The following is a 25,981-nucleotide window of genomic DNA, read 5'->3' as shown; positions in this document are numbered from 1 at the left end:
AACAATTATGGCACTCTTGGAAGTATGTCAATCATATGCTCTAGGATGAATTTATGGAATAGCAAAAGAATAAAAGTATTCAATCTAAATCAATTGAAAATTTGTCTAGTATGTACCTAGTGGTATGTTTCGATGTGAGTTTGAATGGCCCGAAGAAGAATATAGTGTTGTTCGATAGCAGCAGTCTTTAGTGGGATATTGATGGTTTTCATTATAATGGGACTATTTTGTGAAAACTTTCTTAGACATGGGCTTTATGGGTAATCTGGACTTTTCAAGTAATTTGTAATCAAATTGAGGAGTTGAGGTGAGCTTATTCAAATAACTTCATTTTCAAACTAAGTTGTACTTCAATTCTAAAACCTGAGACATGACATCATAGTAAATATTCATTTCTGTGGATTTTTTTCCACAACAGAACAGAGTTGCATTTAGCCAAAGTACCCAATTTTTTCAATTTCACAGATAATTTTTTTTTAAGATCAAGTTACTCGAAAACGACGCTTTGTACAAGAAAATATGAGGAATACTTTTATTTTTCAAATTAGCCAAATATTCTTCAATGAACGTTCAAATTACTTTTGAGAGTTGGGTTCTTTGAATTTCTGGTATTTTTATGGGATGTAATGTTCATAATGAAGAAACTGAAAGATGTGTAGGGCATCTTGTGGTCGGAAATGATGTATCACATCAAGGAATAGCTATATTCCAGAAATCATTTCCTTCGATAGAACCATTTACGAGATATAGCCGAAAATCAATTTTTTTAATCGATTTTCAACAGCCTGTATCTTTGTAACCGGGCCGAATCGGAAAAAATTATAAAGGAAAAAAGTGTTTCTTTTGACTTCAGGAATCTTCGTTTAAAATATATGTACAAGTCAAAGACTCACCCTGTATATAGGTCACTGCTTTAGACGTTCTTCGGCAACAAATTTAGTGAATGCAGGAGGGGACATATTAACCCTTAAGCGCCATAGAGGATGGCAATCAAATACCGTGGCATAAGGATACATCGGAAAGTCTATTAAAAATAAAATTAACTTTGCTAATAAAATTGTGAACCCTATAGAAAAACCACAAGAGGACTTTACTGAAATAGAGACAGAAAATGCAACGTATATAAATGATCAACCCTCCACTTCTATAATCAACATTACAGAAAATTTACTAAAAAAAAATACATTTCGGGCTTGTCCATACAAAATTATAAAAATTTCACTATTAATTATAATTTTAAATGAATTATTCAACTCAACAATCAGTAGGTAGGATAATTTCATGTTATTTCTGTTCTGATAACCATAGAAATAGATATAAAGGGGCATTACTTGTTGTGATAATCACTACAGAATTACTTGTATTCTTTAAATTTTTGCAGTTGTAGGAAAAGTATAGTGTGCGACATGTGTGGAAAGTACATTTCTCAATCGTGTGTTTGCGGAACTCGCCCTTCGGGCTCGTGCCATAAACTTTCACACTCGTGAGGAAAGTTGGGCTTTCCCCACTTGTTGCATAATAAATTATTTCGTTATAGATTCTGCGATATTTATACTGATGACTCGACAACTGGGAGTTGGTGGACACAGCCCCTTAATCCAATTAACCATACCAATGGGTTTTCTGACCTTCGTTGTTCCAGACACATGGGCGCCCGAGGAAATTTTTCTCAGGGGGGGCAAAATGAAAATTATCGAAAAACGATAAGGCGTCCATGATTGTCATTGAAAACCGGAAAATTGTTGTGAATCCATTATTTTCCTTTTGTCTTTGCCCTTTGGATTGAGAAAGTTATATTGAGGGTGTTGTGCTGAAAAATGAGACAATCAAAATCTCAGGGGGCCCCCCCCCCTGCGGGCGCCCATGTCCAGACAGAAAACCTTGCCATAAGGGGGTGCGTTGCGCTTCTTTAGGTCGAGATGCATGCGAGGTTTTATGATCTCTCAATCCTCTTATAATCTAATCTAATCTACAGCTACTGGCCTCGTAATACTTACATGTTCAATAACATTATTGGCATCGACTAAAAAACTTCCATCGCACGAACCGACAATGAACAAGTACGACATCTCTGCTTCTGCGTCTTCGGCGAAGTCAAAAGTAGCTATGCCTTCTTCAGTTTTTCGATAAAAATATACAAAACGTTTGTCACAATGTGGTTGGAGAGCTTCTAACACAAGGCCGAAATTTGCATGCAACGTATAGTCTTGGGAAGTCTTCGTGATCGTTTTCTGGAAACAAATATTTTGATTGGTAGGTAAGGTATAATATAAATCCTTAACAATATATCGGGTGTCCCAAGGTGAGTGGCCTATTAGATTATTATGGAAACTATTGATGGTAAAGATTTCAAATTTTGTGGATAGATATTTGGCCATGTAAGGTACATTCTTAAAATAATTTCACATTTCCAGTGTTGCCGGATGTACGACAATTTGGCAACAACTTTGTTATTTTGAATGGGACATCCGGTATTTCTATTTTTTTTATGATACTCCATAAAATATTAAATCTATTCACTCTTACTTTTCCATCCCTATCTTTAACGGTTTTTGAGTTATTAATTATTTTTCGAAATTTTAGATCAAATTGGTGTATTACGAAAATGACTCTAGTTCGCTCAATATTTGAGATTTAAGTCAGAAATTTTGCAAGTCGTTAGATATTGATCTGATCTGTGTCACTGCTTTTGAATTATGGTTGTCAATAATACAGGACGGACCAAAAAAAATCATCATTTGCCAAGTTACAAAATTGTAAAAAAGTCTATTTTTTCAAATTAGACACCTAGTATATTTTTCAATTTTTGGAATCAGTACAACACATTCTACAATTTTTCTATTCACTTACACAGACTTTTTTACTATTTTGTAACTTGGCAAATAATGATTTTTTTTGGTCCGTCCTGTATTATTGACAACCATAATTCAGAAGCAGTGACACAGATCAGATCAATATCTAACGACTTGCAAAATTTCTGACTTGAATCTCAAATATTGAGCGAACTAGAGTCATTTTCGTAATACGCCAATTTGATCTAAAATTTCGAAAAGTAATTAATAACTCAAAAACCGTTGAAGATAGGGATGGAAAAGTAAGAGTGAATAGATTTAATATTTTATGGAGTATCATAAAAAAATAGAAATACCGGATGTCCCATTTAAAATAACAAAGTTGTCGCCAAATTGTCGTACATCCGGCAACACTGGAAATGTGAAATTATTTTAAAAATGTACCTTACATGGCCAAATATCTATCCACAAAATTTGAAATCTTTACCATCAATAGTTTCCATAATAATCTAATAGGCCACTCACCTTGGGACACCCGATATATCTTCAAGATATTAAAGAATGAAATAACAGTGATATCAATAAATATATGAACAAATATACAGAGTAATTTTGAAGTATAGAAAGCCTCATTCATTTCGGAGATGCACGATTTTTATATATTTTGGAGTGCAGAGATCTTGTGATACGGCCGATATTAGGCTGGTATTCACATTATTATCAGATTTTGTTTTTTCGAATTCATGATAAACTTTGTTCAAATGGTTCTACCTATATAATATTCGCCTTTTGAAATCCTTACGGAACACTTAATATTATTTATTCACGAATTTGGTTCTGTATACATTAAGTAATGAAATTCATTACACAAATAAATATCACTACGAAACTTTTCGGACATATGGAAAGATGTATTAGGTATATACATACCATTATTGCAAAAAAAAATCATTTAATATGAGATACAGTGGGGCATAGTGACGAATTGATAACTTTGAAATAAATTTAAAACCTTAGAAAATAGGAAAACTGAAACAAAAAATAGTATGCAGCGTATTTCCTTCAAGGCTATCATTATAAAGGACCTGATTTTTGCCAATTTTTTCTATCGTTGTATTGAGAATAGACGTTAGAAAACTTAATTTCGAATCGAAATCATCTATAACGAAAAAATTTAACAAATTTCAGAAAACACACTTTATATCGAAAAATAGGTTTACTGGAGACCCACTTTGTATGTATATAACATATTTCCTCTTGATCGCGTTATACAAATCAGCGAGATCTCACACATTATATTATTTGAAAGCAAGTGAGTTCAAAAGCTCCTGGCATTTAATTCAAATTTAAATTTCGGGCTTTAGAGACCACATTTTTTATACTATTATATTGTCTCCGAAAGTACATTTCACGCATCAATGAAGGAACGCTCAAAAGCTTCACATAAATTTGTAATTTTCGGGATTGTTTTTTCTAGGATTCTGAAACTTTTTAGACATCCGACGCCGACGGTGTCTCGGAGGAAACATCAATCCTTTGACTTTATGCAGCCCTGGATAGCATGCTTCATAGTGCCTCTTTTCGAGATTTGAATAAATTACATACATTAATGGAATCGACGATTGTGGAGTAGACACATAATATCTTCGGGTGCTAATTGATTGTGTACATTTGATTGAGAAAGTACAATAAGTAAATTAGGAGGATTATTTGGATGGCCAGAAAAGTGAATTACCCTTGGATACATTCTATTTCGAAGGGGGCAGACGTTAAGGTCCAATGTCTCAATGCCCCTTCAAATTCTCATAAAAAAGTAGATTACAACTACAAGTGTTATCTGCTTTTTAATAAAAATGTTCTGATAGGAAACCACTTCGGAAAAATATTCCGAAATAATTTTCTTCCACTTTCATCAAGTTACTATATATATTCAAAAATATCCAGATTTATATTAATCATTTCACGAGATTTTTAGATTTTTTTCTCAGCAGATTTTTCTGTCTTCAATTGTCATACTTACAGTAACCATTACAACTTCTTCTTCCCATTCAACTGACAAGATATCTTCTTCTTCATCTTCAAATTCTCCTTCAGAAACTAAAAGAAATAATTAGATTGAAAAAAATAAAAATCAAAATGGCGGAAAGACTCCCGTTGGAACAAAGTTGAATCAAGTCATAAATTTTTATGGATTATTTAAGTATACTTCATTCATGCCAAAAAACGCTGTCGGTTTTCATTAAACTTTCACTCTGTTCAATTTGCACATTTTTTATATTTCGTTATTACAACCTACAACCCATTGGTTGTAGGTAAATCCTAAAAGAATAAGTGCAGAAATCAGTCAATTTTCTGGATTCAGGACAGGCGCGAATCCAGGCCCCACTTGTGAGGGGGGAACTTTTAGATACTCAAAATACTGAAAATGTGGACCCCAGACTCTTCCGCCATTTTTGAACGTCATTTTTTTTGCCGTTCATTAATATGGGTTTTCACAAAATGTATTGAAGGTGAAATTTTTGCTGATCTTGTAATTATTTGAGTCTTAGTATGTCAAATTCTAGGAGGGCCGGCAAAATTTAAGAGGTGCCTGGGCCATTTGGGGAGGGAGGAACGTTCCCCCAGTTCCTCCCCCCTGGATCCCGCCTGATTCAGGAAAATTCTTGATTACAGAGGGTTATTATTCCAACAAAATCGGAGTAAGACACGCGGTAGTTAATGTGAAAATAGTTTATATATTATAACTATTATGCTGTCGCAGAGTTTTAGCATGGGCGAAAATTAAGATCTGCGAAAAGACGAGTCAGAGTCATATTTGGCATATATATTAGTTTCAGCGATGTGAATACACAGTGAAAATATGACCGTCTTCCGTGGGATCCAGGAGTAGTTTTCTCAACCCTTAAATTTCGAAAATTCATATTCCCGAAAATACGTGTCGGAGCATAACCATATTTGGCAATTGGCATGTAGATCAATGCCGCCTCTCGAATCTCGATAGATTATTCTATCTTTCCTCGTCTGAAACCATGTTGGGAGTCAGTAATAACTTCTTATAAGAAGCTAGACAATCCCCTCAACAAGCTTCTAAAATTTTGGAGAATGACGGCATCAACAAAATGCGTCTATAATTTTCTATTATCTCCTTATCTTCTTTTTGGAAAATACTCTTCACTAATGCTAGTTTCAAGCAATCAGGAAAGATGCCAGCATTTATGGAATTGTTTATAATAAAGTTCGAGGGACCGATAATCTCTTCTACAGTGAAGAACACAGTGAATATGAGAGTTATGGGTATACCATCCACTCCTGAGGTCAGTTTATTTTTTAATGACGATATTTCAGATCTAACTCCACTGACACCATCAATGTTATTGCATTATTTGAGAAATACTGGTGTGGCAGATATTGATAATATTAATATAATGAGCTTGTACAAACGTTTGAGATATAAAACAAAACTTAAAGAAGAGTTAATGAGGAGATTCCGCAAAGAATACATAGAACAACAAGTATACCGTCAAAGAAATATTCTTCTGGTGATATATAAGTTGGTGATGTAGTTTTGATAGAAAGCGATTTCTCAAAACAAATGGTATACAGTAGTAGTAGACAAGCACGGAAAAACTCGAGTCGTACGATTGAAAACTTCATCAGGAATAATGAATATTGACTAGACCAATTCAGAAGCTATATCCGTTACAAATCACTTTTCAAGAACAGATTCATGATTTCATATCACATTTGCGAAAAGAAGATGAAGCCAAGAAGACAAAATGTGGAAATGAAGAGAACGAAACAGAATATTTGAAAATCCTACAGTAGTTACCTGTTCAGGAAGAGTTACGAAAAAGCCAGAAAGGTCAATTGAGTCACACTTCGTGATGTGACCCAAGGTAGCAGTACGAGTATGTTGGAAATCAGAATTTATATAAGTTGCTTTATTGAAGAAAAATAAGTGAAGTTTGATAAATGTCAGATAGAATAGTCAGTTTGTATTTGATATAAAAAAAAACTCGTTGAATTTGATTTATTAGAGTGTGTTCATTTAGGTCCTTATGAGAAGTAATTGAAAATTTTTCCTGGTAGGTCATAAATTCTTTACAAATAAGGCGTTATCGAAGAGGGAACTAATTATTATCGACGTCTCCGAGCTGAACGGATATTCTTTGAGATTTTCCCCAGCTTAAGTGACAGACTTAGTTTAAATTTTCGAGCTCTGATTTTCAAATTAATTTTATTTTTCAACGCCAGCAGTTTGTGGTGAAGTACCGGGTTTTTCACCATAATTTGACCCCCCCTTTAACTTTGTTACTAAAAGAGGTACAAAAAAATGTTTTCTACAAAAGTTTCACGAAATCGACTAGTGTTTTTTGAAATGATTCCACAAAACCAAATATATACAGAATGGGCCACATATTGATAGCAACTTCATTTTTTCAAATGGAACACCCTGTATATTTTCCTATATTTGAATAGCTCTTTTTCCCCTGATTTCAAATAGATAACATATGTTTGGCCTATCTCTCTTATTCTGAGTACCACAGAGTTTCAAATTTTAAGAACCACCTGGCATGCAAGCTGGCAGTTTTCAAATGGTAGGCTGCGATCAAAAAAAATTTTTTTTGAGTTCTCTCGTTGGCAATTTGACTATATGTCATATCGTTTCCAACGAGATAACTCAAAAAAGAGCATTTTGAGTTATCGCAGCCTACCACTTGAAAACTGATTACTGAGCATGCTAGGTGGTTCTTAAAATTTGAAACTCTGTGGTACTCAGAATAAGAGAGATAGGCAAAACATATGTTATATATTTGAAATCAGGGGAAAAAGAGCTAGTCAAATATAGAAAAATATACAGGGTGTTCCATTTGAACAAATGAAGTTGCTATCAATATGTGGCCCACTCTGTATATATTTCGTTTTGTGAAATCATTTTGAAAAACATTAGTCGATTTCGTGAAACTTTTGTGGAAAACATTTTTTTGTACCTCTTTTAGTAACAAAGTTAAAAGGGGGGGGTTAAGTTATGGTGAAAAACCCGGTACATCAGTGCGTCCCGTTTTGAACGTTTAAAACCATCCCGCAAAGCTTCTTATTTCAAGAAGAAGGGCCGATTACTTCTGATCCCTGGTTCACCGCTAACTTTTTGTCGAATCATTCCGGCCTTGAATCTCAATTTGGCGGATGCGCCGACATACATTTTAGTCCGAAGCTATTTTTCAGATCTGTCTTTGCCATGTGGAGTTTGTATTTTCGGTTCTTTATTGTGGGTAAATACGCTCTATTAGTGATGACGTCACACAACGCCATTTTTTGTTCTCATGTCAGTGTTCGGAATCCAAACATCCAAACAAACAAATTGTCATTCAAATTAGTACGTTTTCGTTGAAGAAATTGGCTTATTTTGATAAATAACATTATTTAAGGAACGATTTTACTATTAATTGACAGACACAAGGCACGAGATTAACGCCAGTGAGTTCGAACTTGAAGTTCAAGTAATAAACACGGCTTTATACAAAATCTGGGGAATGATACAGGATTCAAACTTACTGGTATGAACCCCGTTCCTTCTGTCTATCCATTAATACTGAAATCGTTCCTCAAATACTCTTATTTATGAAAATAAGCCAATTCCTTCAACGACACCGTACTAATTTGAATGATAGTTTATTTGTTTGGATTCCGAACACTGACAGGAGAACCAAAAATGGCGGTGTGTGACGTCACAGTAATAGAGCGTATTCTTATTTGGAACACCCGGGCAAAACTTCGTATCTTGAGTGGAGGTGCTGCTTTCTGACAGAGTATGTCGTCTTATCTTATTCTGATTGCTGATGAAAATTAAATGAAAAAAAGTATGTCGATATTGATGAGTAACAACTATAATTACCATAGAAAAATTTTTGTTTTTGTTATTTTGAAAAGATTCCTCTGATTTTGATTGGTTGTATCTCGGTTAATATTAGGCTCAGAAAAAAATTCATCAATTTTCTACAACTTTGAAAATGAAACGCCCTAAATGTTGAGGTCCTTCGACCCTCCTCAATTCAGCACAGGGTCCTGGTGTTGTATAATTTGACAGAGTCATCCCACAGCATCCCCGAACAATCTCTAGAAGTTTCCTTAAGTTCGGAATTTTTTCCAGGTAAAATGTACATTTTTACTGGACTAATTGAATAATTTTCCAAAATAAAACATCAATGAATTCCTCAATCAACAGAGGAACCTTCCCTTCTCCTGAATTATTGAAGTTCTTCTTGGATTCATTTTAGCACTGCAAAACACTTCCGATTGGTTAATTAAATAGATTTCATACAAATCAAAATATAAAAAGGTTATATTATTATATAATAATCTAATATTTTTTCTTACCTAATTTTTGAATTGATTCTCCAGTTTCTGAAAAAAAAATAGAGTTAATACCACATATCTACATAATAACTACTCATTTGTCAAACAAGTTAAGTTAATTTTCTGTTCCATCAAACAAATGTCATGAAATTATCTACTAGACTATGATAATAAAAAATACATATTTCTAATCTAACATATTTCCCGCATTTTTTAAAAACAGGACTGCGGAAGTGACCATAATGCTCTGGTCGCGCAAATCTGTTTCGGGCTACATAGTTACAAACTTCAATTACGAAGAAAAAAAAACGTCGTATCACAAAAAAAACAAGATATCTTTGAATAAATGCAGATAAATTTTCAGCAAAATAACGCATAAAAATCAATCTATTGAATCCTGATGAACTCTAGAAATAAATGAATAGCCATATTGAGCTCGTTGCCGATTCTTCGAAATTCGATAAAAACCAACCGAGGAGAGCATGGAATATACGAAACAAATGAAAAATCGATGGTCTAGAGAACAACGAATACTAGAGACATATAGAGAACTGAGCAATATAATGCATTAAAGCCATAGACTTATTATCCTAATTTTGATACGTCTATGATTAAAGCTCAAGTGGAGTCGCAAACCGGATCAATATACGCAACTAGCAATAAGAAATATTATTGACAGTATGAATCTCAAATTCATGTTTATAATTTTTTGATTCTATATTCTCAAAAATCTGAAGTTAAGAAATTTCAGGAAGGGTTGGCATTTGTTTTCCTCGAACAAATGCAAAGATTTATTTATGGAAATAATATAAATCTTATCAAACAACAACATAATTTGCTGATAGGGGACCATAGATCACCTCTTAAACGCACTATTTTCAGTTGATATAAAACATTTAATAGAATATGCAGTTTATTACTGGCATTATTCCTATAATTCCAGCAAAACCCAGTTTTTCCTTTATTATTATTCCTATTCCAAATAAACAATATCAATATACACATTGGAGGAAGCAACTGAGAATAAAATTATGAAAGCACAGTACCTGCATCTATTACTGTTTTTGGAGATTGCTCCCCATTTATCTCCTCCTGTGATATTTTTTTGTCTTTTCCTTTCTTTTCCTTTCCTTTTCCTTTTTTTCCTTTTGGTGGTTCAGGTGGAGGTATTGGTTCAACTACAGGTGGTTTTGGTTTTCTCACTTAAAATTTCAACTTGAATAAGTGATTAGTTAAAGAGGAAGAAAAAATTAACCGACTGTTTACCCTTATATCAAATAATTTTTACTGTTCCATTTATTCTAATGGTTGTTGATATCTCACTAGTTGTAATATGTGTAAGAGTTTTAGTGGTTAACCGATTTCCAGTGATTAAATAAGAAAAACGAACATTATTATCGTCTCACCTATTTCAGGCACTAAAATTTCCTCTTCTATGAGAGTTTCAAAGGATTCTTTATAAACATAGAAAAACCTTCTCTGGCTTTCATCTTGGGCCACGATATCATCATCCAAAAACGAGTATATTTGATCTTCCAGGTCGTCGACGTTGGATAGCATATCATTGAAATATTTTTCAGATTTCAGACCAAAATATTTTAGAATCTTTGATTTGACCCACTCAAGACGAAAATCCATCACTTTGTTATCAAAAATTCACTTGCGAAATGAAAAACCTCAGTATTGAGTAGTTGAACATGTCATGAATTCTATAGAATAGAAAATTTACGGAAACGTAAGTTTCAGCTATTTGTTATTGTTTCGATGGAAATGCTTCACGTTGTCATGAAAACAATATGTCTGACTGAATAAGGGGTTTCGAGTATTCTGTGCCCTTTCTCGGAAATATCTGATATTATTTCTACCCTCCTTCGAATCGTTCGGATTGCTTGTATTGAATGAATCCAACTCTCTATTACAATTACAATATTATTAATTATAACCTATTTTAGCGGTTGTTCCACAAACAGATGGCTCTATCATTTTTTCGTCATGATATTTATAATTCTAGAATTGTGTACCTGGATAGCCCCAAAAGACTCACTGAAGACCAATTCGTGGTTAACTTCAATTCTGTCCGTCCGTCCTATTGGCAATCCGTAAACACAATAACACTCTAACAAAACTGGATATAATTGAATAATCGCAATAACTAAGAACCTGAATCTTTTTCTGTGAAATATAAGGCTTCTCTGAATGATTCAGAAAAACTGTCAGCAAAATGCAGTGATTCAAATTTTGCATTGAATGAGTACTGTTTTGTGTGTTTTTGTTGGAATCTCACATACTTTCTGCTCGAATTTTAAATATGCGAACCTCACCATTGCAACAGTACATAGTAGTAAGGACATTATATATGATTAGAGGAGAATGATGCTACGAGAGGAGAAATTGGAAGTTGGGGACGGAGAGACGGCGACAGCTGTAGAAATCCGATATATATATATATATATATATATATATATATATATATATATATATATATATATATATATATATACTAGACAAAAAAGTTAGGATGTTTCGATCTAGGAAATTCACAAAACTAACGTACATATATTGTGGTTTTATTCCTTCCTGTTAATCTTATTTCAAAATATTGAAAAACAAAATAGTTCAACCCAACTACTCTCTCACAGTAATAAAGATTTAACAAATAACTTATAATATTGATAAAACTCATATATTCTGTGAGACATCAATTCATTTAAGGTAAATAAACCATGACACCACCCGTCAAAGAAAGACATAATTGACGTCCGGTTCCACAGAATTATATTCACTTTCTTAATTTTGTTTATTATTAGCAGGTCTTGAAACTAAGAAATGGTGGATGCGAAATTCTTCGACAATTCAATCAAGTAGGAGTAGATGTTATTAAGATTGTTAGTATCTTGCTTTGTATTTATAGTATTGTCTGTCACTGCTATCGATAACATCTCCATGAATAATCTTTTATGGTAATGGGGTTCCTTAAAGAGTAATTTCGTGTTAGAATAATCTATTACATGGTCATTATTGTTCGCATGTATAGCTAAGGCACAAGTTCTTAAATTTCTTCTTGCATCACTCTCATGAAATGCTATTCTGTCTTTGATCCATCTGAAAGACAAAATAGCATCTATTTTATTTGGATGAAAAAGAAGCCCTTCAATATAAATATGTCAGCTTCTTTTGTAAACAATTACATAAACCAATCACTACACCTATACGGGGAGACAGAGTTTTTGCTGAGGTTTTTATCTGTTCTCTTGTATCATACGTTGAAATGTATGATGCCCCATTTACATTTACTCTGCTAATACTGAGATTTATCGCCATATATGCTTCATTGTTTGAAATCAACAATTTGTATTGCTCTTCCTAAAAAGAATATATATAAAGGAAAAGATTCATTGAAAAGGCTTAAAAATTACTGAAAACACGCCGTTGTTCATTGACATTAGATTTTTCAGACATATAAACATTTGTCCACGTTTCTTGTGAAAGTTTACTTCGGAAAAGTTGTGTTTTCGTCAGTAAAAAATATTTTTCGAAAAAGTATAGTTATTCTTAGGATTATTACTCATTTCAAAAGATGCTTCTTGATCAGAAATGTGGTACTCAAAAAACCTCAGCTTTTAGCTTAACCATAAAGTAAATATATATTTTATCTAGAGAACTTTTTGGGAGATGAGTTACTCTGGTGTATTCATTAATTAGGTATAGGTTGAATAGAAAAATGATTCGACAGAGTAAATAACCTGTTTTTAGTGTTACTCTCTTCTTTAATTTCGATTTTGAAGTCCCCCGCTATAAATATGATGTTATTGGGTTCAATTTTTTCGGACAACAAACATTCAAAAAATACCTCAATAGTTCCATTTGGAGGTCTGTACACTGATACAATTAATATCTTCATTTTATTTACTTCACACTGTATTCAAATTCTCCGATAGATAGGTTACTTATGGATATACATTGTTTTGCAGAAATATTTTTCGTAATGAAAATTGCCGAGCCACCGTATTTTCCTATTTCCCGCTCTCCACTAACTTGAAGTTTTTGATTTGCAATTTGCAGATTTGGTCCCTTGATTTTCAGTGTTCTGTTATGCAGAGAATAGAACAATCTGGGTTCTCTGCAATTACCTAACTGTTCAAGTTTGTCGATACTATTTTCTCATGACTGTCCATTTTGATAGATAATACTTATTGTGTTGAATAATTGAATTAATGGATTTGATGATCTAATTGTTGAGTTATCACCCTTTTTCAGTCAAAAAACCTCAACACAATTGCTCCTGAAGGCCAGATCTCTCATTTACAGGCTTCTTTGAGATGTTCTTGCCGGATTGTTACCTTCATAGAGGCATACTTGTCAGGGTATTTAGAAGCATTTACTTCACAACTAACATCGGGAAACGTATCCTTTAAAATGTCCACTAAATTACTAGTTTTGGTAGTTGGATGTAATCTGTTGATCTGTAGAAAGACCCATTTCGGTACAGTCTGAATGGTTCCTACCTCATTACATTGACCAACTACAAAATTACGTCTTTTAGCTTTCATTTTATCCAATCAGATTCATTTTAATTTTTGAAATTCTTGATGAAGCTTGACTTGAAAGCTCTACCCACAAATTCAAATTCGAATTGATCAGAAGAAAAATTAGACTGTTTGTTTACACTAGTAGGCTGCATCGGGTTTTTCGGAATCGCAGATTTCGATGTTTCAATATTTTGCCTAGTACTTTGTTTACCCTTTTCTATCTGCACTAGTGATAGATAGCATTTGAGGAGCATTCTGCTGTTAACGTTCGTTGTCGGAACGGTTTTTTGTTGTTGAAGGCATCGAGTACTACAGTCATTAGCCTCTAAACTAACCATCACCAGACATGTACATGACCTAGCCAGTATTCGAACCCGGTACTTTCGGCCCACAGTCGACTCTTCAGTTCACTGTACTACTGAGGCAGTCTTGTGTATTGTTCAACGAATTTCGTGCTTTGTCTCGGGGCCATTTATGCCCGTCACTCACGAGGCGTTTTTTCGAGCGTTTGGAAGCAGGCGTTCAAGAGATTCCAGTCGGGCAGTCAAGTTCATTCTCTGATTTTCAGTCGTGCGGTCGTGTCCCGAGCTGCCCGACTGTAAAATTATCCGAACGCTCGAACATGGTAGCATCGTGAGTGGCCGCCTTTAGAGATACTTCAATACTTATTTGAGATTTTTGGTAATTAAGAAAAGAAACACTCATCGGTAGAGTAGCTGTTCGGATAATTATATTACTGGGGGAAGTAGTGTTCTTTCTCATTTGATGAGGTCCCTATTTGGTGAAAAAATATATAATATAGGTATCCTCTTCACAGAAATAAAAGAAGAAAAATGTTTCGATCTAAAGTTCATCTTGAACAGACCGAAAAAATCTAATCAATTCCAATAACAAGGCTTTTATACATCTTCACAAATACATGTGATAGGAAATAAAACGAACATTGTATACATAACCTATGACAACAACTTTTGTGTGTTTCTATTGTTGTCTCGATAAAATCTAAATATTTATCAACTCTTGTGTAAAACCCAGGTCTATTAGGTGCAGCACATCCACTACCATAGGAAACGATGCCATACTGAATCCAATCACAAAATAAAGGACCACCTGAGTCACCTTGACAAGCATCCTTACCTCCGCCTGGCTCCAGAGTACAAATCACATTCGGATTGTGCGCAGCATATGAATACTGTGCACATTCTGTATTTGTCATATAGGGTATATCAACGCACCTGAGATGACCAGATGGACTGTATTTAGGAGGATTGTTAATCCAGGCTTCTGTTGAACCCCATCCTGCTACTATGAATTTTCTATTGCAGTATTTTGAAAGGTCAGCTTCTAAACCTCTACTTGGTAAGTTTATGAGCGCTATGACCTTAATAAACATTATTATTCTTCTTTCAAGAAGAATTAAAGAAATGTCATTGATGATCCTGATGTTATCATATTCTTCGTGATTAAAAATTCTTTCTGCTTGCACTGCTTGAGTTTTATGCCTCTGGGATTTCGATAGTCCAGCTACGACAGTGACATCCCAAGGATTCAAAGGTCTGTCGAAGCAGTGGGCAGCTGATAACACCCACTGAGGGGATACCAAGGAACCACCACAATAATGTTTCAAGCGATTAGTAGAACGGATGGATACTATGAAAGGAGTTGATTCAATGCTGCACTCAGCACCTCCTACAATACGACTCTCCGAGCATTTTGTTGACTGACTGATTGAAATATGAACTGAAATCATCCCTTGGAATAATACTTTCTCCAGAAGCTTACTTCTGTTGCCGTCCAACAAAAATGCAATGAAAATATGTAAAATTTGCAACATGACATTAAACATGACAATACAATACTTGAGAAATAAGCACAGAAAGAAGCTGTCATCAATTCTTATATACTGAAGACCACGTAATCATAGAGTAAAAATCTGTGGCCGCAGGACTTATGTCGCAGTATAAAGGCTGAGAGTTTGTGTAAATTGTGTAAATTGGCCATTGAAAAATTCAAATCAGCATTGTTTCAACATAGAGAGGGTGACAAACGTGCATACAATTGAGATCCCTTTACTTCATAAGTAGGTACCTATATACCGGGTGTTAAAAAAAAATTTCAATATTTTGGGAGCTGATTATGTGCCTTAAAATAAGTAAAAATCGCATATAAACATGGGCCGCGAATGAGCTGTTGTGGAGATATAAGTGATTTTCGGTTTTCAAGTTAACAACTATAGCGCAACCAAATACGATATTAGAATTATTTTCATCTTTCAGATGTCGTGCTTGTTTACAAAACTTACAATTGAAATGTTTTTCAGTTTATTAAAAAAATCAGCTTTTTGACAATATTTTGGGTTTGTCAGTAGGAACCGGCTCGAGCAGAGACGAGAAAGACTGAACTCTAACTGGGATGAACTTAATTCATTCGTATACTTCACAGGAAAAAACCCGAATCAACGATTTTCAAATATTCCTTTCTGTCTCTATGAGATTCAAAAACCCACTACTTGATTCCCTCAAAACTCTTAACAACCCCTCTATATAGAGTAATAAAACATATAACAGCTAGCATCAAACATTTGGTCTTCATATGACATTAATGTAAGTACTTTTCTCTATTTATTAATAACGTTTTTATACAGAGAAGCAGGATTATAATATGCCTGGCAATCATGATATCCAGGGCGAAGTCTAGCAAGCTATTCAACTCAAACCCAATTTCAGTACCGTAATGAGTTCATTACATTACTAAAAACAGTGCTGTAATGAGCTCATTACATCTTACATCATTGTTTTCAGTTATATTTATCGTTTTGTTCAACACACGCCAATTGTTGATATATAATTTGGTGTAGTGACTCTGTCTATATAATGAAATGATTTGCAAAATTATTCGCAATTTCTCTTATTTCTGGTTGTGTTAAATCGATTTCGTCAGACATAATTCAAGAATATAATGAGTAATTATAAATTAATTCAAAATTCGATACGTAGAATTCAAATTCAAATTCCGAATCTTATCAATTTTCGTAACGCCAACTGCCAAGATACAATACAAAAGTCACTAGAATGTATAATCTGAATTTTTCATTGACTTTCGACAATATTTCACAAAACTTCCTAACTCGTTCCTTAGTCACTCGTTTTCGAATTTCGAATTCGTGTTGTAATTGGAGCCCATTCCGCAACTTGTTTTAGAATATACTACTTCAATTGAATGATTCGAAGCATCAATTAATGGGAAGACTAATGGAAAGAAATGAGGGATATAAAATTAAGAAAATTGTCTGAAATTAGACATAACCTAAAATTTCTAATCATTATGTACCAATGCATGTATGCAGTAATATTATTTTTTCATCCCAAAAGGACGAACCGTCCAACGGACTAAATACATCTAAAGATAATTTGAGAGTTCTTCAGCTAAACGTCCAGTGTATATCCAATAAATTAGAAAGCCTGGAATTACTCCTGGCTGATAGTGGTCCTGATATTGTGAGTATTGCTGAACACTGGTGCAGTACCGAAGGTGTCAAATCAATGAAAATACCTGGCTATCTTTTGGCTGAATATTATTGCCGCCCTTATCGAGCACATGGAGGAACGATGATCTATTCAAAAGCTGGTATTAAAGTGAAAAATTTGTGCGTGTCGAATTTTTCCGATGAGATGCATTGTGAAATGTGCGGAATTTCTGTGATGGTTAAGGAGCATTGGGTTAGGCATTATAAGTGTTTATCGCCCGTGTTCCGGTAAATTTAAAGTTTTTCTTGATAGATTAACGGATGCTCTAAACTATTGTTCTAATTTGGTTGACATTATCTTTGTGTGTGGTGACCTTAACATCGACTTTCTGAAATCTGAATGTATTAACCGTAAGCTATTTATGGATTTGATTGGTTGTTTTGATTTGAAAATTTCGTCACAAGATCCTATGACAGTATTTACTGATATAACTGGTCGTACATCTGTTTCAAAAGTGGACTATATTTTAACAAACGCAGATCTATCTGACCAGTGACGGCTCGTGCCCTCGAGATGTGGGTCGGCCACACTCCGGAAAATTACGAACGTATATATCAAATTTATTAAAATTCATTAGTTCCAAAAAATGAAGTGATGAAATGTTATAATTAAATCCAGAATTTCACAAAAAAGCCGTTTCATTGAGGAATTATCCGTGAGCTGAATTTCGGAATCTATTTTACGTTTTCGACGTCTAGCACTCAGTGGCATTACTTCTGGGAGTTTTTCTACTTCTGAATATGAGCGAATGAAATACTCATCTTCTGTGCGAAATTTTTTCAGAGTCGATAATAAAGAAGTGATTCTGGCGTTGCAATAAGTTATATCTGATAACTTATGCTGGATTATAGAAAAAACGGGATCTGTGTATGTAAAATCAAATTAAAAGAGTGGAGAATGAACAAAAATTCGAAATCATTCAACATTTTCCTCAGACCGGTAGCTTCACGTATTGTAATATCATCCCATTCATCTAATTTGTCGCTGATATGATCAAAAACTTCAATTAATTCTTATCTCTTATCGAATATTGTTTTTACAGCGCGAGATTTGAAATTCCAATGAGTTTCCGAGCTAGAGGGTAATCTTTTTTTGCAAATTTCGTCTAGAATATTAGTGCGTTTACTTGATTCAGTGAAAAACGACGAAAATCCTGAAAGATTCGAAAAAAACACGCTATACTCATTGATTTTCTTGGTCGAATCTTGTAACACTAAATTCAATTTATGTGCATAATAGTGCGTGAATAGTGCTTGAGGAGCAATTGTTTTTATTCGCGCTTGTAACCCATTAATTTCCCCCGCCATCACAGCTGCCCCGTCATATGTTTGACCTACTAATTTAGTCGCTAAATTGAAATCTTTAAAATTGTCCAACAAGGTATTGAAAATATCATTCGCGGTTCGACCTTTACTAACATCGAAAAAACCCCAAAATCGTTCGGATATTTTACCTTCTCGAACGAAGCGGAAAATTACTGACATCTGACAAAAACATTTAACATCCGTTGTTTCGTCTATTTCCCAAGAAAAGCACGCAGAATTATTTATTTCCTCGCGAATTTTCTCCCTCGAAATTACAGAACTTTTGAAATCAGGATGTTTTCGAAGTAAGGAATATATTAATTATATTTTCATGATCAGAAAATCAATACCTAACTACTATCGAACGGCATAAATAAGTTCTTTTCTGATTGAGATGTAATATCCCATAATTAACCATTCATTTGAATATATTAATTATATTTTCATGATCTGAAAATCAATAGCTACTATCGAACGGCATAAATGAGTTCTTTTCTGATTAAGACATAATGTCTCATAATTTAATAAAAATATAAATAAATACATAAATTAACCATTCATTTAATTATCAAATATTTGAAATAAACTGTGAAAAGTTGCTGCTTGACGCTCTGCAATACGATAACCGGCCAGCCGACCCTGTGTATTGGGAAGCGACCTTACATCGATTTGTTGTGCCGTTCTATTGAGTGGTCGTATTCTGGGCGTATGTCGTAGTATCTTTTCCTTTACGTAGCGCTCTCGGTAGCGCTGGTTCCGCCATCGGCTCTTGGCCGACCTAACGTGATGAGATGCTTTCAGTGACATTCCAGGGGTTGCAATTGTATAATTGTAACATTTGTGTTACATTTCAGACCTAATGTTACGGTGTTACGTACAATTCTGGAATAACCTGTTTGGGGTGATGTTACGAAAAGTAACCATTTACGATTGTGGTTTGTTACAATTTATGAAAGGGAATAACAACGCTGGATGCTTTGGAAATCGAATATTAGGTGGGTCCGAAAGAAAATATTGGCCGGTATAAGCTATATTTTCCTGTTCTGAGTGGAAATATTCATTACCGAGGGAATTTGGATATCGAAATCGATAACTCCGATTGAGTTTGAATGAATTGAATATCTAGAATTATTTTCTATTTCCCGATAATTTTTGGGTCGGCCCGGCCGACCCTGCCGACCCTGACGAGCCGTCACTGTATCTGACTCTAATGTAAAAGTTTTTGAACCTCTTTTAAGTGACCACCGTGCTATCTTGGTTGAATTTAATAACATATTTTATAGAAATACATAGGGTGGTTCAAAATTGATCAGAAACAAGAGTCAACAAAATATTGACAATTTTGTTTTTCAAATGTCGATTTACGATTTTCATGCTATTTATGAAATTGTTGATGTGGATAAATGTTTTCAAACATTTGTTGATGCGATTCGCAGTTCATTTGAATCTTGGGGTCCAGTGAAATTGGCAACAGGCAATCATAAAATGAATAGATGGACCACTCCTGAGATAGTTTGTAACCTCAAAATTTTGTAACCTCAAAATTTAGGTTTTTACGTGAACTACCTACTTAGGTATCCGCGGCTTGCCTCAGTGGAGACGAGGGGGATTCTTCAAGATGGTAAGATATAATAGTTAATAAAATGGGCGCCAGGTAAATTTCTTCCCGAAAATACCCTCTAGTCAGAACAAACAACTCTAAAAATTTATCAAAAGAGTGTAATGATAAAAAGGTTTATACAGGTAGTGTTATATATTGATTTTTGTATTGAATGTTTTCGGAGTTGCTAACTGCTGCGCAGATAAGAAAAACATATGTAACATTTAACATCGGTTTTATTCCATTCATTCAGCAGTGTAGCCTCCATAAGAAATAAATGTTCTGTTGAATATTATTGATCTTTCATTCCCAATTATATTATTGGAATCTAAAATATAATATATACAGGGTGGCCACTTTTTCAATGGGATTGTATTGGTAACTTTTCTTCTTCTTCTTCTTCTTCTTTATCTCAATGCTATAGCTTCCTCGTTAGCAGCCCCCAAACTAAGGATACTTAGCACCATGGAACAGCCCGCAGGCTATGCTTCCAATCTCTTTGTGGACGGTGAATTGTCAATCCGGTTCCCAGGGCTGTAGGAGTCTAGAACTAATCTATACCGGACTGAGACTTTGAATACGGATTATTGTAAACGTTTAGATTGTTCAACTTGACAAATAGGCTGACTTGTAGCTTAACCCCGTGGAGAACACAGGATGAAACACAAACACTAGGAAAAATCTGAAAGGATAAAGGATATTATAATGCTGAACTGTTAACGTACTATATGACTCCAAAATCTACAAGCTATACATGCAAATTCGAGCATCTAAGAAATTCCAATAATAAGCTCGTTATCTCTTCTCTATGGGAGAAGATAGCCTCATAGATGTTAAGTCTCAACAGAGAATAACCGGACAAGGAAACATCTATGTATGAGCGCAAAAAGGTCTCACTTAAAGCTATTATATCCGGATTCAATTCCTTAATAAGGATCTTCAGATCATTAAAGTTCGATACGAAAGATCTAATGTTCCACTGAAGAACTTTAATTTCCATTAAAGGGATTATGAAAAAAAATCTAAATGTAAACTTAAAGAAAAAACAAGAAAAGGAAAATTGAACCGGAAAAGGTCTATAAGTAAATAAAAAAAAAAACACTAAAATATGTATAAATCAACTTAAGACAACGTAGGTAGTCCTCGTTATATGTGATTATTTGTCTAGGGTAAATCGAGTTATCTTCTAATGTAAACTGTTCGTTCTGGCTGTAGTCGTATGAACTAGCCTGAGAAAAGGATTGAAGTTGAGAAAAACCTTTTGATTTGATTGGGGAGGATGAGGAGAATTTGCTAGGGCCAGCCTCCTGATGGGAGGAAGAAATACATTCAGAAGCAAAAGAAGGTCTTTGATCGAATAAGCAAGCCTTATGAGCCTCCTTATCATATCCTAGCTGAGACGCAGCTTTCCTCTTGGGACGTTGTCTGGGATTATTGAGTTGAGAGTTCTGAACTGAAGGGGATTTGGGACGAGCAGCAATATTGGCGTAGGAGAGGTCGACTCGCCCGGAGGAATCCGGACTCCTTTCAAAGGATTTCTTATGAAAAGAAGGAAAATCGGAAGGGGAGGGGGCAACCTGTCTCTTACAAGCTTTATCTGCTTCATATAATGACACATTATGTAACGCCATAATTTCTCTCATTTTAGTTTGACGCAAGTATTCCGGGCATTTTCTATCGGAAGCTAAATGATCCTGTTGACAAAAAATGCATTTAGGTTCAGAATCGCATGATTTCTCATCATCGTGATGAGAACCACATTTAGAACATCTAAATTTACCTCTACATAAATTTCTCACATGCCCGTAACGCCAGCATTTGTTACACTGTACTACTGGAGGGATATAAAGTTCTACAGGCAACCTGATTGAGTATAGTTCGAAGAATTTGGGTAGAGTGGTACCCTCAAAAGTAATAACACAAGTATTAGTTTTTACGTAACTGATACCATTTTCTGTAGTCTTTCTTCTATTAAACCGTCTCACCCTTATAACTTGAACACCTGGATTTACACCCTTACCCATTGAGATAATTTCTTCATCAGAAATATCTTGTCCCACATCCCGAACAATTCCCATCACAGTGACAAACCTCCCAGGAATGTAAACTTCAAAAACTGTTGGGTTAAAATCATTGTATTTAACGAAGTTGTTAGCTTGATCAGCGGAAGCAAATCTAACTCCGACCCTTCTCAGGCCTTTACGATTTATATTGAGAATATTGAAGTCACTGTAATTAGAATTATTGTAGATGATTTTCCCTATATTAAGAGGATTTAAATCTTTGATTTCATTACTAGAACTTTCGATCACTACCTCGAAAGGACCTTTGTCCTTACAAGAGTAGAAGCAGTGAGTTTTGCGAATTTTTGAGGTACCTTCACTTATTTTATTAAGAACTTCGTCTATTTTGTTAACTAGATCGGATTTGTCACGTCGAAGGGCTTCAACCCTGACAGTTGTTAATTCTTCCTTTAACAAACTAACATTAATGGAATTCCAGATTTCTTTATTCAGCTGAGAAAAGGCCAGGTTAGCCCTGGGGGATAATGCAGACAGAACCCGAGGCCAAGCCTCGGGATCCGTTTCATCCATGTTTGCGAAAAAAAAAGAGATTAGTATAACGAGCTTATCTTAAAACTACTGAAAAAAAAAAGCAGAAAAAAAAGAGAAGAGGTTATAAGGAAAATACGACCCCTAGGATCGTAGCAAAATAAAGCTCAGCACTATATAAAGGAAGGTAATAACTCACCGAAAAGAAAAACAGACCACAACGGCACAATCAAGGAAAAATATCCGGTTTCAATCTCCACAAAACCCAAATATGTTGCCCTGTCAATAGCCTATGCGCGAATCCCATTGGTAACTTTTAAACCATAAGAGTTAGAAGGTCGGTCAAATGGAGAAAAAGTTGCATGCATAGAAGCATTATCAAATGGTTCAAACAAATCGAGATTATCAGGGCCGGTTTTCGAGATATCATAAGAAAAGTAAATTATGTCATTTTGATTTTTCTTTTTTTCCCACTCCATTTCAAATATTATCAAAAAATGTTACAGTAATTTTTTATTCGACAGTAAATTATCCTCAATTTGACGTTATCAGATTTTGTATCCAACGTTTCATACTCTCTGGGCCACTCTCAACCTCATTTTTTTCAATACGGACCTGCATATTTCATGACATTTTTCGAAATAACTTTTAACGCTGAATTCAACGATATATCATACAATGTCATTCAAAGTTGATTTTCAGGTGATTTTGACCCTCATCCAAATTTAATGGTGTGTATGTAAGAAAAAACAAGTCTATTAACGATATCAATGTTCTGACTCAAATTCAATCGAACCCAGGAAAAAAATCGAGAACTGTGGCCAGTGAATGGAATTTTTCAAAAACTGCTGTTAATAAAATAGTCAAGAGACGCGAATACAATCATTTTAAATTTGAATACCAAGCCTTGCAAAAATTATATCGGAATGATTTCAAAATAAAGTTCGATTCTGTAATTTGTTTCAACGGAACAAATGACAAATACAACAATAGTGATACCTCGCGAGAAAATTGAGAATGTTTTGGAAGGTATTCAATGAGACCAAACAAGCAAATGTATAAGAAGTATGGGTTCCAGAACCGTAAAGTGCATTTTACAAAATGGTGTACATTTCGAACACTTACTTCATTAGTTTTCATTTACTTTTGAATAATCATTTGATTTTTCTTTCATTAAATGATACTTTCCTTTAATTATTATGAATTGAAATATTTAAATGATTATTATAAAAGAAGAACCAAGAAACCAGTATACTGGTTTCTTGCTTTGATTCTAATATGTTCCATTTAGTTCAAGATGGGTAAGTTGATTTTCTTATCGCATTTTATTGCATATTGCATGTTGTTAATTAATCTAAATGAAGGTAATACAGATCCGACCCAAAGAAAATTGGATAAGGGTCAAAATCACCTGAAAATCTACTTTGAATGACATTGTATGATATATCGTTGAATTCAGCGTTAAAAGTTATTTCGAAAAATGTCATGAAATATGCAGGTCCGTATTGAAAAAAATTAGGTTGAGGGTGGCCCAGAGAGTACGAAACGTTGGATAAGAAATCTGATTAAGTCAAATTGAGGATAATTTACTGTCAAATAAAAAATTCCTGTAACATTTTTTGATGATATTTGAAATGAAGTGGGAAAAAAAGAAAAATCAAAATGAAATAATTTACTTTTCTTATGATATCTCGAAAACCGGCCCTGATAATCTCGATTTGTTTGAACCATTTGATAATGCTTCTATGAATGCAACTTTTTCTCCATTTGACCGACCTGCTAACTCTTATGGTTAAAAAGTTACCAATACAATCCCATTGAAAAAGTGGCCACCCTGTATACTTAAGTATTAGTGAAATACATCACAAGTGGCGACGAGGATAAGTGAATTAACAAATTCAAATAAATTTTTTTCTCTACAATAAGGCCGAATCTTCGATATCAAGCATCGGACATTTACAGGAGTTCGATCCTGCCATTTCGGAATGGTCCATATTTAAGAGAAGAATTGATAATTATTTCATTGCAAATTCGATCACGGACGAAAAACGAAAAGGAGCCATCCTGTTGAATGTCCTTAACGAAGAAGCTTACAAGCTAGTATTTAATATGTGCTTGCCGGAGAAACCAGAAATGGCGGACGAAGAAGATGTGTTGTCGGATGTCTCCGATAAAAATGATAGAGATTTACAATATTTTAAATGTTGTGCTACCAAAAACTGTAAATTTAAAGTGTGCATACAGTGTTTTGCGATATTCCATCAAGCCTGTGCGAAAAAGAACCCAAATCTGAAATATCTAACGGGAAATAAAGTGATTTGTTGCTACGGATCGAGTGAAACTACTAAAGAAAAACAAACTGAGGAGATGAAGTCAGATAACAACGCAATGGAGATAATATATCTTAAGGAATTGCTGAAAGAATCAAGGGATAAGAATGAAATATTGAAGTTCAACAATTCTCTACTCATGGATAAAATTAAAACTCTTGAAAACATAAAAACGAAGGTAAACATCAATGAAAAAATACCACTAATAAGGTTAACAGAGGATGAGTCGAAAACGCAAACACCAAATACAGGAGCAACAGAAACCTATACATATGCAAGGGCAACTAGATCAGCTACTGGGCAACAGAGGGCTCCACAAGAAAATCTGCAAGCAAGGAAAATTTCGAATCATAGACTTTTGAATACGGAAACATCAATCACAAATGAAAATGACAATCTAACCTCCAATTTGAATAATCAAAACACAACAAACATAATAAATAAAACAGTACAAAACAATCAGAATGAAAGAGAAGAATTCACTGAAGTCAACCGTCGAAGAAATAATAGAATTAAATATCAAAGAAAAAACATAAAAAATCTAGGAACTGCTGAAGTTTCAGATGAAGCAAATAAAACTGGCTTCTCTGGAGGTGAACGGAAAGTGTGGCTATACGTCTATCGTGTGAAAAGAGTAGCAAATGAAACTCATATTAAAGATTATCTCTTGAAAAAACCTGGATTCCATGGAGATTCAATCACGGTCAAAGAAATTCCAAGTGACGAAAATCAACTGAAGCGATTCGTTGTTACGGCTCCTCTTGAAAAAAAGGAAGAAATGTACAAACCGGAATTTTGGCCTAAATACGTTGCTGTGAAGCGGTTCGACTTTGAGCGTCATCGTCAATTTCTCAATGGACAAAGTGGACATTTTTTATGAAGAAAAAAACTCCAAAGGATACAACAACAAAAAGACAAAATACGTATATATCATCTAGCCTGATACTTCAAAACTTACAGTCAATTTCAAATTGTATAGATGAGTTAGGT

The 25,981-nt window shown here is 34.3% G+C and overlaps 2 protein-coding genes across 2 annotated transcripts in view; both read right to left on the bottom strand.

Moving 5' to 3' along the window:
* LOC123675019 (dynein axonemal heavy chain 10) overlaps positions 1-10,910 on the bottom strand; it is a 93,390-nt gene extending 82,480 nt beyond the window's left edge. Inside the window, exons 1-5 of the mRNA XM_045610245.1 lie at positions 10,556-10,910; positions 10,196-10,351; positions 9,171-9,197; positions 4,813-4,889; positions 1,998-2,231 (exon numbers count right to left, since the gene is read on the bottom strand). Of these exons, the coding sequence (XP_045466201.1) occupies positions 1,998-2,231; positions 4,813-4,889; positions 9,171-9,197; positions 10,196-10,351; positions 10,556-10,787 (726 nt within the window). The 5' untranslated portion in view covers positions 10,788-10,910. The remainder of the gene's footprint in view (positions 1-1,997; positions 2,232-4,812; positions 4,890-9,170; positions 9,198-10,195; positions 10,352-10,555) is intronic.
* Positions 10,911-14,512: 3,602 nt separating this feature from the next.
* Positions 14,513-15,541, bottom strand: LOC123681324 (trypsin-like). The gene has a single exon (XM_045619664.1). The coding sequence runs from the start codon at positions 15,522-15,524 to the stop codon at positions 14,553-14,555; it is 972 nt and encodes a 323-aa protein (XP_045475620.1). The 5' UTR covers positions 15,525-15,541; the 3' UTR covers positions 14,513-14,552.
* Positions 15,542-25,981: the final 10,440 nt, after the last annotated feature.

Source organism: Harmonia axyridis, chromosome 1, assembly GCF_914767665.1.
Source record: "Harmonia axyridis chromosome 1, icHarAxyr1.1, whole genome shotgun sequence".
In the NCBI taxonomy this organism is placed as follows: Eukaryota; Metazoa; Arthropoda; class Insecta; order Coleoptera; family Coccinellidae; genus Harmonia; species Harmonia axyridis.
This window is presented reverse-complemented; position numbering and strand designations above follow the sequence as displayed.

Bases quoted from the DNA above. Each gene is read 5' to 3' on its own strand.
- LOC123681324 (XM_045619664.1), bottom strand. From the start codon at position 15,524: ATGTTTAATGTCATGTTGCAAATTTTACATATTTTCATTGCATTTTTG.